Raw genomic sequence first — 16,418 nt, 5'->3', positions numbered from 1 at the left:
GTCGCTCCTATTCCATACATTTACATTACTCCACTTGAAGCAAAGCTTAGAATATAAAATGCTCCTAGTATCACAGATCTCAACATGCCTTTTCAGCATCTTCTGCTCTGAAAGGATTTCATAATTAAGAAATGTGTGAAAAGTGTCAAAACATAATAAAGCAAGCTTGTTATGTTTGTACACAAAAGACAGAGTAGAGAAAATATTACTTATGCAGTATTCTTTTTAAAAACACATCTGCAGCATACGAATGTATTTATTCAATGAAAACCTTTCTGCTTGCCTGCATTTTAAAGCCTAACTAACCGTTTATTGTTTGTTTTACTCTATTTTCTGTTTGGTGCATCTTGTTTTTTTGGAAAGAGATAATTCACATTTAGAGAAAGCCTCTCATACAGTAGTTAAATGAGCCAAACTGCATCATATCCTCAGGGCATGGAAACAAAGAAGAAAAATGCAACATTGCTCTGTAAGCCTGCAGATTGTAAGAACAGTTCCGTTAGATATATCAAGCACAGCAGAGATACATAATCACTGGTGTAGTTTGCCTTCCATCGGAATGGCTAAGCAACAAAACGTATTAGAAGTCTTGCATGCAATGGTGCGGCTGGTTATAAGAAACACCTTGTTTTGACTAAAATCAAGAGTTTCAAGTGAAAATAAAAGTGAAAATACCTGCTGTACCATCCTGCTCCTTTTATCCTCCATAAACTTAGCAGCTGCTCTAGTCCCAGGCCATACAGCATCTGCCCAAAGCAAGCATCAATTATGGATGAGGGCGTGTGAGCAATGTAATGTGTGTATGAGTGTGGATGATAGGGGTGTTGAAGGAGGGGGAGCTAATGCAACGCTTACTGACCTCCCTCTCAACATCTGACTGCTCCCAAAACCTAATCCAGATGGGACTCTTTCAGTTTGCAGGGCCTCGCCCCATCAATCACAGCAGGCCACTCCTCTGTCTCCTGCTACTAGTTATAGAGTGCACCACTGAGCAGATGATTGCACACAGAAGAAGAAACAACGCAGCTTGACTACATTAATAGCTGTTTAAAAAACATTAGAAATGCTACTATGTCTGTTGCCAGAAGCAGAACATTTTTGTTTCAAAATTAAGACAGCTGTATTCAAACTTACTAAAAATCCTAAACTTATAGTAATTTGGCTTTTTGATTGTTACAACATGCATATCTCTGTGTGATTAATTTTTCATACATGTGGTAGAGTTAATATCAATAAGATTTCTATTTTAAAATCGCTGAACTCCATAAGTAAACCATCAATACTGAAGCAGCCTGTTTTAGATTAACTGTACTTTATCCTTCCATGCAAATGAAATACTGTTTCCTTTTTTGTTTCATTTCATGACATCCCTATTGCTTACCAGGGAAAATATTTCAAAAATGCTTCCAAGGTTTAATTTTGAGAAGCACTTTAAGCAAGTTAATACTTCACTGTTAAAGGAGCTTTCCTAGTTGCTCTGGATGTAGTTTAAAATGATTAAACCTCCAATCAAATCACATAATGAAGAAAAAAATAATAATAAAAAAAAATATAGACGGGAAGATACAGATGGCCCCCAAAGAATACACTTCTATTGCCACTCTGTCACTGACTGCCTACAGAGAAGAATTCAGAAACAGGGCAGACACTTAACGTGGGAATTCTTCTTACAAATGTTAGGATTTATGTTAGCACGATAATATTAATATCAAAAAGGTGGGCAGGGCAGCAGATAAACAGCTGTCAGTCCATCATTAAACTCATACTTCAACTGAAATATATTAGATTTCTGTAAAGCAGAAGTGCAATTCTCCCAGATTTGTTGCAGGCACCCCCCAGTTAATAATAATAAAAACAGCCACTTCAGATTTTTCAGAAAGAATCACACATTGAACCAATAATCACATCTGACTTTTCTTCCAAGCTTTCTCTGTTGCAGCTTAATTATCTGACCAAGCCAGTTGACTCAGATCGTTTACTTCTGCAGTTATACAAAATGAAGCCACCTCTCTTTTTTTGGAAGGTTCCTCATAGAGATTCAGATTTCATTTAAAAAACAGTATTGTTCCAAAATAAGAGCATCCCTAAAAGAAAGAACATGTAAAATATATTTTTGCTAGAGATTAAAAAAAGCAATAGTAAGGAAACAAAAAAGATTTTCTTCACTACCTCAACAACAAAGTACCATTTCTTTACTCTCATTACTGAGAAACATGTACTCTTGGTTCTCTTCACATATAACATACTGTACTCCAGTAAATGTCTATGTTCTTAGTACTGCTATGTATACATCTGAACGAAATGTTCATGTTGTGTCAGCGTCTGATGTGTGGAACAGACTAACGAAAATCACAACACCCACAAAGTAGGAAGCTCAAATATATTTACTTGCATTTCAAAGAAGACAAACTTACTTAAAAATAAGTCCTTGTCTGAATTCCTGCCTACGTTCAAGACCACATAGTATCATGGATGTAGAGATACACATTAAGAAAGATTTCTCTCTAGCATCATCATTCTTTCCAAGTGTCACTGCTCAAACTTTCTACTACCTTTATGACTGTGATTTATTACACTAGCTTTTCTTATCCTACATGACAACTCTTTCTATTGATATTTTCAATGTCCCAAATAGACATAATTCTGTCACATTCATTTGCATTTGCATTATCATCTAAATCTTTCTTTCTCTTACTTGAACTTCCTGCCTGTCTCCCACTTTTTGCCAACTCTGTTAGACCCGCATTTTATGTAGTCTTTTCAACTACAGCTCAACCTCCTATTCTGTCAATCAGTATTTTCCTCTTTTAAATAAATGAAAAGGTTTTTATGTCACATTTTAAAAACATCAGCCTCCATATTTGCCTAAAGACCATATAGTAAGAGAATCTGAAGCATTCAGCAGATTTAGCTAAAATTCATATCCACAAGGATAACTGATTCCTCAAACATTTCAAAGACAGTTGTAAAAGGAGCTTTTCCTTTTCCACAGGTTAATATAGGAAAGTCCACCTAAGTCTAATTTTACACCTTTACTAGAGAATACTGAAGAAGATAATGTAGCATCCTTGATGGTGAGAGGATGGCGAAGGATTGGATTATCTATGTACATACAAGGTGCCTAAAAAGCTGCCTGGACATATGCCCTTTAAAGAGCGTAGCAATCAACATTTAGAAGTCTAACTGGCAGTGAGTTATGAGTGCCATGTGAAGACCAGGTTCAAAACTGTGTAACAGCTTCAGAAAAGACTTGTATGACATGCCAGAATGCAAGTTCACCTAGGACATCCAATAGGGGAAGTACTGGAGGGCAGTTCTGATGTTCATGGGGATCCTGAGAAGTTAGAGGAAAGGTCTGAGAAGAACCTGATTAAAATCTGTCTCCTGGGACAGGATAGCCCCCTGCATTGGTACAGCCTAGGGACTGGCTGGCAAGGAAGCAGCTCTGCAGGAAAGGATCTGCTCGGGTCCTGATGGATGACAAGTTAAGCATGAATCAGCAGCCAGTCTTTAACACAATAACAGCTAACTGTGTAGTGGGGTGCATTAATAAAAAGGCAGTCTGTGAATTGAGGAAAAATATTATTCCTCCTAGAACAGAACTTTTCAAGCAGCATCTGTGTCTGGTGTAGAGTCCCCCACGACAGAAGATACACTTACAAACTGGAGTGCAGAAGTGGGTTGCAAAAACTTGGGAGGACTGGAGCACATGGCATGAGAAGAGGTGAGGGAGCTGATTTAGCTTAGCTTGCAGGAGAGAGGGCAAACAGACAGCTTCATTGTATCTTCTCCAACATAATGGGTAGTTACAGAGAAAGAACCAGACTTTTCTCAGAGGGGCAGAGTGAAAGAAGCAGCGGTGATGGTCAAAAGTTGCAGAAACAAAAATGTTGTTTGCCCATAAGGAATACAAAACTGGGTATGAAAGCAGTTAAGCACAGGAACATGCCATTCAGAGAGGCAGTGGAAGCTTGTAGACTCAAAACTTAACTGGGCAAGCCCCTGAGCAACCTGATATATCTGTGCAGTTAGCCCTGATTTAAAAAGGAAGTTGGGATTACATGGCCTCTGAAATTCCCTTCCAGACTAAATTCTCCTGATTCTGAGTGATTTCAACAATAGAATATATTCAAAATGAATTTTATACTTCCATCTTACTTGATGTCTTTCCTCATAAAGGATTTACTGACAGGGATGAGATGAGTTACAAGTTCTAGTCTGCTTTCTCTCCTCAAGAAATCATATTTCAATTATTTCAGGTGGATTTTGAAAACTTTCATAGAAAAATATATTTACCTTTGTTTAATCCACAGCTGAAGCAGTATGAAGGCGGTAATTACTATAGCGCATGCAAGACAAGAACAGTTTAACAAACAATGCTAATAAATGTTGTGAACTGTGACATGTCTTAATTATCTGCCAAATGTCACCATTCTCTGAACTGCAGTAAAGCTAGCATGTCCATTTTCTTATTTTTTTTAGTATCTAAAAATTGGTTGACCAAGACTTTTTTTCTTTTAATCATTTTTAACTGAATACTGATTGACGATACGGGATTTTTAAAGCTGCAACAGTTCCCAAATCAGTTCATAAGCAATTATAGGAAGAGAAGTGAGAGGTTAATGCACTGAAGAAACAATCGATGAGAGGTGGAGAAAGAGGACAAAGCAGCAGAAATATATTACACTGCACTGACAAAAGATTCTGTCCTGAGAAAGCATTTCTTAATAATCATAAATTTCCAATCTTTAAGATTTACAGCAACGTATACCAAGTGGTAAATTACAGGCCTCTACAGGAGCCGGTAAAAACATCAATCTGTTCTTATGATCTGCGTAACACACAGCTCAGAGCTACCACAACTGAAGTAGTATGTGAGAGGAAAGAAACATGCACTGCACCCGAGTAGCCTGCAGGTCTGCAAAGCAATCCAAATCTGGGAGCTGTTGGGCTTTCTCTTATGACTACAGACAGAAAAAAACAACAACAAAAAATCATAGCTCAAGCAGTGAAAGCAGCAGAGATGTGTTAGCATGACTATTTACTAGGATGCATTGGCTCTTCTGAGAAGCCATATATACTATTCCAGGTGACAGGTGACATATTGTGCTTATGTAGCAAGAGTACTACTGGTCATGCTATAGCCCTGCATCATGCTTTGTTAGCCTCTCTCCTTGGCTTCACTGAGACTATTCCTACTTTGTAACTTACACATAAGCATAAATATTTTCAGAAATTGAGTTAATAATAATACATGTAAATATAAATAATATATATAATATATACAAATATATGTGAATATTAAAAAAATATTTCTCTAACTGCCACCTGATTTGTCAAGGATTGAGCACTCCAAAAGTTTATCATCTGGAGAGGCTAACTGAACAGCAAGTAAACCCCATTGCAGGTGTATGGCTCTTACCGGAGACAGATAATTTCTAGAAATCAGATAAAATCTTGTAACATAGCTAAAATAATTCATTTAAGATTTTTTTCTAAGTAGACTTCAACAACTCAATCACAGTTTGCTTACAAAAATAGCTAACTATATTTCTCAGGGGATAGGGATAGGATACAACCCTGCTTTTTAAAAGAACATGAAGCAATTTAAGCAAGCTGTGGTCAATAGTTACACTAAGTCATCCCCAATTTACAGATGCTGACTCATCTAGATTATATTAAAATGAACTGGCTTTTTCAGTTTGTTTACTAATGAACATACCACAAAATACAGCGATGTATTCAATGACTTTATTAGCTGTAGAAAGTGGTGAACCTCCAGTCATATACAGAGACAATATCTTTGAAGGTTATTTGTTCAAAGAAACCATATCACAGATTTGTGTTTACATACTTTTTTTCATGTACAAATAACTGATTTTATATAAAAAAAATCGTGGGCAATTTGAGTGATGTGTTTCACAAGTGTTACACACAGAAAGCCAGGAATCTGGAACTGCAAACATCCACAGTAGTTTTGTTTTTCAGCATAGTAGACCATCATCTGCTTCACAAAAGCCCCACCAAAGTTATCGCACCAAAATACTACTCGCACTAGGAATTACGATTTCTGGAAAAACAAGGTTAAGGGGAGAGAACAATGTTACACGAGAATACTGAAGGGCAGCAGCAGCTGTCTGAGTGCAAACTGGCATACCACCTCTTTGAACTGAATACTTGGAATGACCTCTTTTGACCAGGGACACGGTCTTTCACTGATGAGCTGTAATTTAGCCTCAGAAAAGAATGGAGACATTTTTCTTCACAGTCCCTGATGCTGAATCATTTTCTAAGGCATTACCACAGTAACCAGAGTTCATCCATTATAGGTGAAACAGGTCTTGAGTTTCAGTATCACAAATGGCAGGATCATTACTTGACTCCACTGAAATCAAACAAGGAGCTTGGTCAGTTAGTAAGTGAAATGAGAATGCAATATCATCCTAAGTCATCTTAAGCAGCAAAACTGCCTGACGAAGATCATAGCTCCTACCTATTTGTTAGCAAACACCGATGTATACAGGGCTGCTTTTCAGGACAGTTCACTTGAACTAGCCAGGGTAAGCAATTACGATTTTTGTACCACCATCCCCATCGAACTAGGGGGATTTGTTTTGTTTCAGTTTACTTAGTTTAAACCAGATAAATTTAGGAGGTTTATTTACTTATAAAGTTCCATAAAACAAAACCAACCAACCAAACAAACAAAAAACACCAGTGACAACATTGAGTTCAGGAATACAGAGGAAGACCAGAAAGACAAGCAGCAGTTAGACTTCAGGAAAACAGACTCAAATTTATCCCAGGAATAAGGAAATCCCAAGGATCACCCATGAAGGACTTAAAACACAGACATGTAATCTATATTAAGTGCCCAGTTATTTGCCCTTAGAAGCAGATTGTTTATAGACCATCAACATTTTAAATTGCAAATGAAAATCTATTATCTCCCTTTCCTTCCCCTAAAAGAAACTACCTGCATATTGTTCATGGATATCCTGGACAATAACATGCAAATGTATCTGGGAATTGCACATATTCTGCAATGTAATTTTTCAGCAGGTGGAATTTTTGTGCTAACATGTCCAAACCCAATGTCTTGAACAAATTTGGCAGAATATTTATGAACTCCACAAATCATATCTACTAGTTGCAAGAAAAAAGAATTGTGTTTTTCTCTTCCATATGTTTGATTTAAATGAAGAATTTTATTCAACAGAGCTGAATATAATTTTATAGATAAGAAATTCATCATTCTGCTGTTTCCTTTATTCAAATAAAATATGTTTATAAAAAGAATCTAGAAATTAGCTGTTATGATTGTTTTCAGACAATGCCCAATTCCCATTTATGTTTAATTATAACATTTCCATCTCTGTGTTATTTATGATGGAAACCAGATGACCTGAGCTGCAAGGACCAACTAACAGAGAAATGTTATCTTGTTCAATACCAGTTAAGGCAGCATTCATTTTTTGGCACTGAAATGTGATGATAGAATATCATCTTCACTGTTATTTACACCTAAAATTAAAATCACTATCAAAATATCATTAGTCACAAGGAGCACAGAGCTTGGCTTCCTGCCTCAGCTATACTTTGCTATGCCTTTTTTATCACTGAAATAATTTGTGTACTTCAGCTAATGTTGATGTTAAGATGTTATAACATTTACAAGTAACAGTTTACTTCGTGTTTGCTGTTAGCAAATTAAACCATAGTACTGAATAAAGGTAAAGTTCTTCTCAATGATGAGATGACAATGGCAATAAAATTTGCCTATGCAATGCAAAACTGATTTCTATACTGAATGTCACAACTGGCTGAAAATAAATTAAGAATCTATTAATAGAGATCTACAATGAATCTGCAGTTATGACGAAAGCAAATGAAATCATTTAACGATTCCTATAGCATTGGAAAGACTTTCCCTAATTATATAAATTAGTCTAAACAGCTTCTGTTGGTGTGGAAGGAAAGGCCAATTTGTCTATGTATTTTCATTTCCCCATCTCTAGGACAGGGACTAAAACCACTCTCAGATCTGCAGAACTGTATTGGACATTTTCTCTAGAGATACATTTTCTCAGACTAGCCCCTCTTCGCAAGGTTGAATACGTACAGAGGACAGTAATACTTGCTACATGCCGTATGCCACAGTTGTTTAACCCTGAAAAGCCTAAAAACCATTACCTTGAATAATACATTACTTTAAAATAATGCAGATTGTGGGAATGGACACAAATGAGCTTTCTTTATTTAAAGTTTGTTTCTATGCCTCTGGGTGTGAGGAATGGAGGAGTGGTACAAGGAAAGGTATTTCCAAAACAGAAACAGCACTTAGAAAACTTTTGGTGTATTTACCAAAAGCACACAGCAGCCAAAAGTACTTTTGATTACACAGTGCAGCAGCATGCTTAACAGCAACAGCAGCCAAACTGTAGGCTTAGCAAATATAAGTGTCTGCATAGGCTATTTAGGGAGAGAAGAGATATAGCCTTAAAATTGCTTTTTAATCCACATGAAATGAAGTATCTTTTATACTAGAATGCCAGAACACTAGATTAAATAAGATATCAAAAAATATTGAAACAGTTCAGCATTTGCTGAGCATGCAACTAGCAAGATGAAGAATACAGCAAATGTGTTAGTATTCAGGCAGCTTCTAGGTGCAAAAGAAATTCAGATTAGATATTGCTACACAGAAATTGATAGCTAGTAGGTATTCAATCAGAAAAGTGCTTTTTCTTTTAAATATTACAATCACATGGTATAGTACATCACTTGTGTCAAGTTAAATTTAATCATATCAGCATACTTAAAGGAAAAAACCTGAATACCTACTCACATACTCATGCCAAGAGGGATTATATGAGGCTTTATGAAACCTTTTCTTTTTATTTAATATTCTGATATCTGTATAGAACAATTTTGATATGTTTTATACCCTCAGACTAATCTATTCCATTGTCTTTTTAATGCACACCTAGTATGTCTGAACTCATAGTCCCAGTATAATGTGTACTGTCAGTTACTTATGTTCTTCTGAAGTCTGCCTATGTAAAAGACATTTTCCTTGAAGCAGAAATAGGTATAATGAGAGTGATGCTAATTTTCTTGAGAGTAAAGCAACATCATCTGCCTTCTACTGGTTAAGAGCACATCTAAAAAGGAACAATAATTTATGAGCTCACTAATGACTACTGATTTTTGTCATATTAGAATCAGGTATGTGAAGGGCTCTGCTTCATGAAAGACAAGTTTTTTTGAGAAATGCCATACAGAAATGTAATAGGGTTTTACCACTTTTCCTACATATTTTTACTGGCTTATATAAGCAACAATGAAAAATGATTTCTATTTAACCCATTAGAAATAAATTACATTTATCACAGAGAGAACTAAAAATTGCTTACTGTTTTTGGAAAAGCAATGAAAGATTCTCAAAAACATTGTCTCCAGACAATGCACACCTTCTCAGCTTGATTTTAAAGGAAGAGAAGGATTGTTGTCTTCATCATTCCCCAAAAGGTGAAATTAATCTAATTTATCTTCAGGTATTTTGTCACTTTCTCTATGCTAGTTGACATATATGTCACACACATGCATGTGTGTATATATATATATATACATATATATATATATGTATATATGTATATATATATATACACACACACACATATACATACACATACACACATACACATATATATACACACATACACATATATATATATATACACATATACATATATATTTGTGGTATCCTAATAAGAATGAAATTCAACTGGAAATTACAGAGCATAGTGATTTGATCCCCCCAGAAATATAGTTTGCTAATAAGGATTATAAAATGAATTATAGAAAGCTAGCTTTTATATATACTTTTGTGATGGAAGGGTTAACTGTTATGCCTAGAAGGAGGGGGGGGGGGGTTAATATTCCCATAAACACAAAAATAATTGGAACTGTGTGAGGTCATTCATAGGTGCTTAAATTTACATAAGTATGCATGTTGCCTTTTTTTTTTTTTTTTTTTTTTTTTTTTTTTTACTTCCAGTAAAAAGAAATCCACTTCCACTTGATCTATTTGACACAGTTAACTGTCATGAAAACAAACTTCTGACAAGCAGTGGTAGAATAGATACCAATATTCATAAATAATTATATTAAACTTATCTCTTTCAATGCATGAAATTTCTGTTTTCCGGTAAATCTTGCTGTGCAGGTTCATCTCTGACAAATTGAACTGCCTCTCTATAGATACTGCAATGTTTTCTCAGAGATTGTGGATGCAAAAGAAGAATGGTAGGTATTTTCAATAAATTCATTAGATAATACAGACAGGGCTTGGTTTCTAACAAGGAAGTCCTTTCCCCTGAACAACACTAGGATTAGAAGTTCAGTAGAATCCAAACTTCTGACGTTCAAATGTAATGCAAACTTTTTATATGTTGCTCTACATGACAAAGCATTGAAAGTATCTGGAAATAATAGGGATTTTTTTTCAGACTCTTTGCACAAGACTGCATTTCATTTTTAAGCAATAACCACGTTCCATGAAGATACTCTGCTGAATTTATTTTTTCGTTTCACGTATCAGTGCTTTTGCTTTACAGAAATTGTTGCAGCTTAAGAGTATCTTAACTCTAAGATACTGAATTGAGCAAAGATACTGAAGTAGAAGCATAGTTACAGTGCACTGAGTCTGACCTAGTTACTGAGATACTTACTATGTTAGATTAAATGTTGGGATATGTACTGTTTTTTAATGACAATACTGCACCTTGCAGACAGATAATCAGCACAGAAGTGACAACGCCCAACATGTCACCAACTGCAAACTCAGGGAAAATCTGGAAGCTCTTTACATTCTCTCTCCTATCTACTGTATTTTCTTTCTGGACCCCCAATATGGTTTAATACACACAATCCATTTCTCCACTGAATCAGATGAAGCCTGGGCACACAATACATTTTGCTGACTCAGCAGGAGGACTCCAGCTAGGCAGTGTCTCAAAGCAACATGGTCATTTCTGCAATGCCTGGGTACCCCTTCCGTTTAACAACATTCTTCTGAAAGAATGAGAAAGGCAAGGAACAGTAATTCAGGAACAGCCCTCCACTAGTAATCAGAGGTGGTTCATTTGGCCAATTCACTTTCAAATGTGAGCTGAAACAAGTGGACTAGGAAAAAATCTACATTCGTGAACTCAGAAAAACACTAACTTAAACACATACATTCACCCACACAAGAACAACTGCAAAAAAAAATCTTCACATGACCTGAGTGATTAGCAGTGATTGGAAAGTGGAAATGTGCCTACAAACTCAACAGAAGGGATGACAAACCTTTAGGTTATACAAGTACACACATAAGCCTGCTTGTTATTTTAAATAGCTTTAAAATATGTCTTCCCTTCTGCTGAGGTTGAACAACATTTAGATCTAAAAAACAAACAAACAAACAAAAAAGCTGTCAGAGCGATCTATTCACTACAGAGACATGAGAAAAACACTAAGTAGAAAGCATCAGCTAGACCAATTTTCTCCCTGAAGTGACAGAGGCAATAGGTATGACACCTTATCGCATATAGACATTTTGAAAATTTGCATGTCTGCACAACATTTAATTATCCAATTTAAACAGTAAGAATCAACTTTGAAGTTGTTTTAGACAACATGTATCAGCTACAAAAATAAAATTATCTGTGGAAGTTAAATACTCAACTACACTCTTCATGCTATGTATATCATATAATTATGCTTCCTTTATGAATTTAAGATGTTCTTTCATATTCCAAGTGCCTTACAGGACAGCTGTCCCAGTCCAGCTATTGTCCTTTGATGTGAACATACATTCCTGGTGAAAACAAACTTTTCTGTATTGTGGAAATGGATTAAATAAAAACGTAATTCTCAAACTGTGTAGCAGTATGAACAAAATTAGAAATGATCAGCATGATTTGATTAGTAGGTGCGAACAATCATCAAGACCATGCAGATTCTTGAAGCCCAAATGAACCCAAATAGCAGAACTCTAAATGGTAGAAAGTGGAAATTATGCTATTATTTTTTATAGAAATTACTGGGGCATAGAATCAGAAAATTCATGTTGGAAGAGACCTCCAGGGACCTCTAACCCAACCTTCTTCTCAAAACTGGGATGACCGTGAGATCAGACCCAGTGCTTCTGGGCTGGATTCAGCCAGTTTTCTACACCAAAATTTTTTGAAAACCTCTAAGGATGGAGTCTGAGCAGCCACTCCAGGCAGCCTGTTCCAGTGCTGAACCATTCTCACAGGACAGCATTTCCTCATATTCAGTTCAAACCTCTCTTTTTCCAATTTATGTGTGTTGCATCTTCTCCCTCCACACGTATCAGTGAATAGACTGGCTTCAACTTTTTGATAATGCCCTTGTAGGCACTGAAAGGTTGTCATCAGGTCATACTGGAGACTTTTCTTCTCCAGGCTGAACAAGTGCAGTTCTCTCATCGTCTTCTTACACAGCATATGCTCTAGTGGGTGACCATGTTGGGGGCGCTCTGCTGAACCTACTTCAGTTGATCAACGTCTTTCTTGTATTGCAGGGCCCCAGATTAACCCAAATATCTTAGATGTGATTTTAAAAGTTCTAAGTAAAAGGAGATAATTGCTTCCTCAATCTACTGGCTATACCCCTGTTTATACAGCCCAGGACACTGTTGGCCTCCTCTGTTGCCAGAGCAAATACACTATGCTAACATGACTCCACTAATTCAGTAGAAATTTACTGTGGGAAATGTTAATATTACACACTGAAATGGAGATCTAATCAGATGTGAGCAGGTCAGAAATGTTTACAGGAAAGAGAGTTCTGAGGACAATTTTATATCCTACTGCACAAGCAGACTGACAGCATAAGAAATTTTGTATGGCCCCGCTACAAACCTCTCGGTTCCAAACAAGAAACATTATAGAAGTTTCAAGATACAGTCAATACACCAGTAATAAGGAGTTAGAACAATAAGGAAATTATCTATATTTAAGAAAGTCCTGGCTAATTTAAATTGCCTCTAAGAATCAAAGAAAGCTCTCTGGACTTTCCTCCTAACAGACACTACCTGACATGATACTACCTCCTGGCAGAAGGTATCCTGTGTTGGAGGAGCAGTGCTGTCAAAAAGAGAATGTATGGATAGAAGTGAACAGACTGCACAGCATCAGAGATGAAAGGGAGATGGAATCTTCTCTGAGATCCAACAGCTTGGAGGTGACACCATCAGCAGAGAAGGTGGTAGTGTCTACCCTTGTTGAGGTAAGCATAACCTCTGGAGAAGGGGAAGGATGGAAGCTGATGACTTCCAGCACCAGGAGAAAAGGTGAAGTGAAGTTCAAAGACAGATTTGGCTGCAGTGACCATAAGGTGATGGGGTTCAGGATCCTGAGGGAGGAAAGGAGGATGGCGAAAAGAAAACTCAAAACCCTGGACTCCAGGAAAGCAGACTTGATCTCTATAAAGATCTGGTTGGAAGAACCCCATGTGATAAAGCCCTGGAGGGAAGAGGAACTCAAGAAAGCTGGTTAATATTCAAGGATCACCTCCTCTAAGCTCAAGAGCAGTCCAGCCCAATGCTCAGGATGCCAGGCAAAAATGCCAGGCATGAACAACTCAAAAAGGAAGCATACTGAGGGTAGCAGCAAGAACGGGTAATGTCAGAGGAACACAAACATGTGGTCCACGCATTCAGGGATGAAGTTAAGAAAGCTAAAGCCCAAATGGAATTGAATCTGACCAGGAAAATCAAAGACATAAAAAATAAAAAATAAAAGAAGGGCTTTTTTTTTATGTGTGTCCTGTGTCCATTTCTGGGCTCTCCAGTACAGGAGAGGCATGGACGTATTGGACAGAGTCCAAAGAAAGGCCAAGAAGATGCTTAAGGGACTGGATCATCTCTTACATGAGGAAAAGCTGGAAGAGCTGGGACTGTTTAGCCTAGAGAAGTTTCAGGAGGATTTCACCAATGTGTACAGATACCTGAAGAGAGGCTACAGAGAAGACAGAGCCAGGCGGCTCAGTGGTGCCTGGTGCCAGGATCAGAGGTAATGGGCACAAACTAAAGCACAGGAGGCTCCCTCTGTGCACCAGGAGGCACTTCTGTGCTGTGTGGGTGTTGGACCCCTGGCACAAGTTGCCCATGGAGGCTTTAGAGTCTCCCTCCTGGAAGATGCTCATAAGCCATCTGGACATGGTCCTGGGGCAACCTGCTATGGGTGGCCCTGCTTGAGCAGTGGGGTTGGACCGGATGACTTCTTCCTCATCTGTTTTAGGATTCTGTAATGATCATTCTAACACAATAACTGGGATACAAATAGAATTAGGAAAGTGGATGGAGGGCATGAGTACTTTCAAGGTAAAAGTATGTCAAGATATTACTAGCACTTACAACAGCAACATAAACAAATTATTTAGTAGATTAGGAGCTAAAAAACTCTCCATTCTACCTCTATCCCATTTACTACATTTTGTTGTATTTACAGAGAGCTATTGTCTTGAAATACACAACACCTCTGCCTGTGAGTATTACCACATGCTGCAAATTAAGTTGTAAAAAGAAATCAACTCATCAATCACAATATCACAAGGGGACACTGAAGAATGTAAAAAGGATTAGCACTTCACCCCTGCCCAGGTCTTTCCTATCACTGCTCTAATTAAATACTACCTTAAGTGCTTTATTATCATTAGAAAACTCAACGTTGAAGGCTAGCATTCTTGAATATAACTACTGAAGCTAATTAGAAATGAGAAAAAGAAAAATTTTCATTAAAAATGTTGAGAATCCCTAAACAGAAATGAATTATTCCTTTGGAATAAAGATTTGCCATTTTGTGAATTTAGAATAACGTAATAAATAGCTTTCACTAATCTGAAATCTTTTATTTCGAACCATACACCTGACATTGCCTTCATAAGTAAGAGTAGATTTACCTGTACCTACCAAACCATTGTTAGCATTTAAAAGACTCTTGGCTTATGATTAGCTGCTAAAAGACTTGATTCCTCTTCTAACATTTTATATGCTGATTTTACTTTTTTTTTTTTTTTTTTTTTTTTTTTTCCAGGCTTCGCACAGTCAAGGGCTTTATGCTTTACTTCTCTGGATATACATATGTTAGTCATTACTATTTATGAAGGTGATGAAAAAAACAACATTGACCAGTCAGAGAAATATAAATTTTAGATTCCAGCACAGAGTGCAACAGCACAATTGAAAACAAAACAAAAAACTAAAGCGAATACAAAGACATTTGAAATTTAAAGAAATGCAATATAGCTTTAAAAACACTTTTCTTCTCCACTTGACTGCCAAGTTACCTGACTCAGGATTTTGTGGCTTTCCCTGGAACCAGCTAATGATATCAGTAACATCAGAAACTTTGAAGTGAAATTGCACTGTCATCAGCAAAAGTCAGGAGTGCATGGAACCTCTGATTCAAGGCAACTGTCTTTCCAATTTTTAGTCATGTTAAAATGGAAATACAAATTAATTTTTAGTCACTGTATCTATATACAAAAGAACCCAGCTTCTAATATAACTTCATTTGTTTACATTGTAAAGGAACAATGAAGGTTTAAAAATACTTGAGATAGGAGATATGATTTTGTTCATAGCACTGATTTAGTTTGTTTTTTAAATGCACTTTTTTTTTTTAAAAAAAGAAAGAAACAAGTCATGATACACATCATACATTTTCAGATTTTCCTGCCAAGTTAAACCTCCAGAAATTATGAACTCCCCTAGAAACAGTTCTCTCATCATGAACATGCATATAGGAGCTTCTATACCTGCCTCTGAAAGAAAGCTGTTCTTGAAATAAGACAGAAAAAATATTCACAAATACATAGGATCAGTTGACAGAAGTTTTTGTCAGAAGACAGCAAAAGGACACACTGTGCAGGCAGTAAGGAAGGTGTGAAGGAGCTACATTGTTCAATTCTGGGACTGACCAACATATCACAACTCATTTTTCTAATCCAGAAAAGCAAATTAAATCTGTCTATTAAACTGCAAATTAAAGCATAGTCAACACACCAGTTTTACTACTGCTGTGAAAAGAGGATCATCTCAAAAAACATAACTGTAGAAAAAGTATTAAGTGCAGGTGATTCTTACCCTGGTCTTACCATTGCAGTTTTCTTCAGTGTAGAGAGCTGCTAGCTAAGCTTGTGACAATTTATTATTAGTATAAAGAGAATCACTAGCCTATGTGAATTAAACTAGTTCATTTTTCATCTCAGTTTTCTATATAGGTGAATCTTTCAAGTAGCTTACAACTTTCTAAAGTTGCAGAAAAAGATTTTTTTTTTTTGCTTCATTTCTTCCTATGAGCTTATATAATAATATAATTTAAAGGTGCCCCTGCATTATCCAC

At 36.6% G+C, this 16,418-nt stretch overlaps 1 protein-coding gene across 3 annotated transcripts in view; it reads right to left on the bottom strand.

The window, feature by feature from the left end:
- Nucleotides 1-16,418, bottom strand: part of RBFOX1 (RNA binding fox-1 homolog 1) — a gene marked incomplete at its 5' end in the record, with an annotated part of 284,813 nt that overhangs the window by 159,128 nt on the left and 109,267 nt on the right. Inside the window, one exon of one of the 3 annotated variants that reach the window (XM_082772576.1) lies at nucleotides 676-708. The exons of the other annotated variants lie outside the window; for them this stretch is intronic. Coding sequence (XP_082628702.1) covers nucleotides 676-708 — 33 coding nt within the window. Of the gene's footprint in view, nucleotides 1-675; nucleotides 709-16,418 lie in introns of those variants that run through there. 3 annotated transcript variants of the gene reach the window in all.

The sequence above is a fragment of the Aythya marila genome (assembly GCF_965140915.1).
Source record: "Aythya marila genome assembly, chromosome: 15".
In the NCBI taxonomy this organism is placed as follows: Eukaryota; Metazoa; Chordata; class Aves; order Anseriformes; family Anatidae; genus Aythya; species Aythya marila.
The sequence above is the reverse complement of the archived record's forward strand: the minus strand, read 5'-3'. Positions and strand labels throughout refer to the sequence as shown.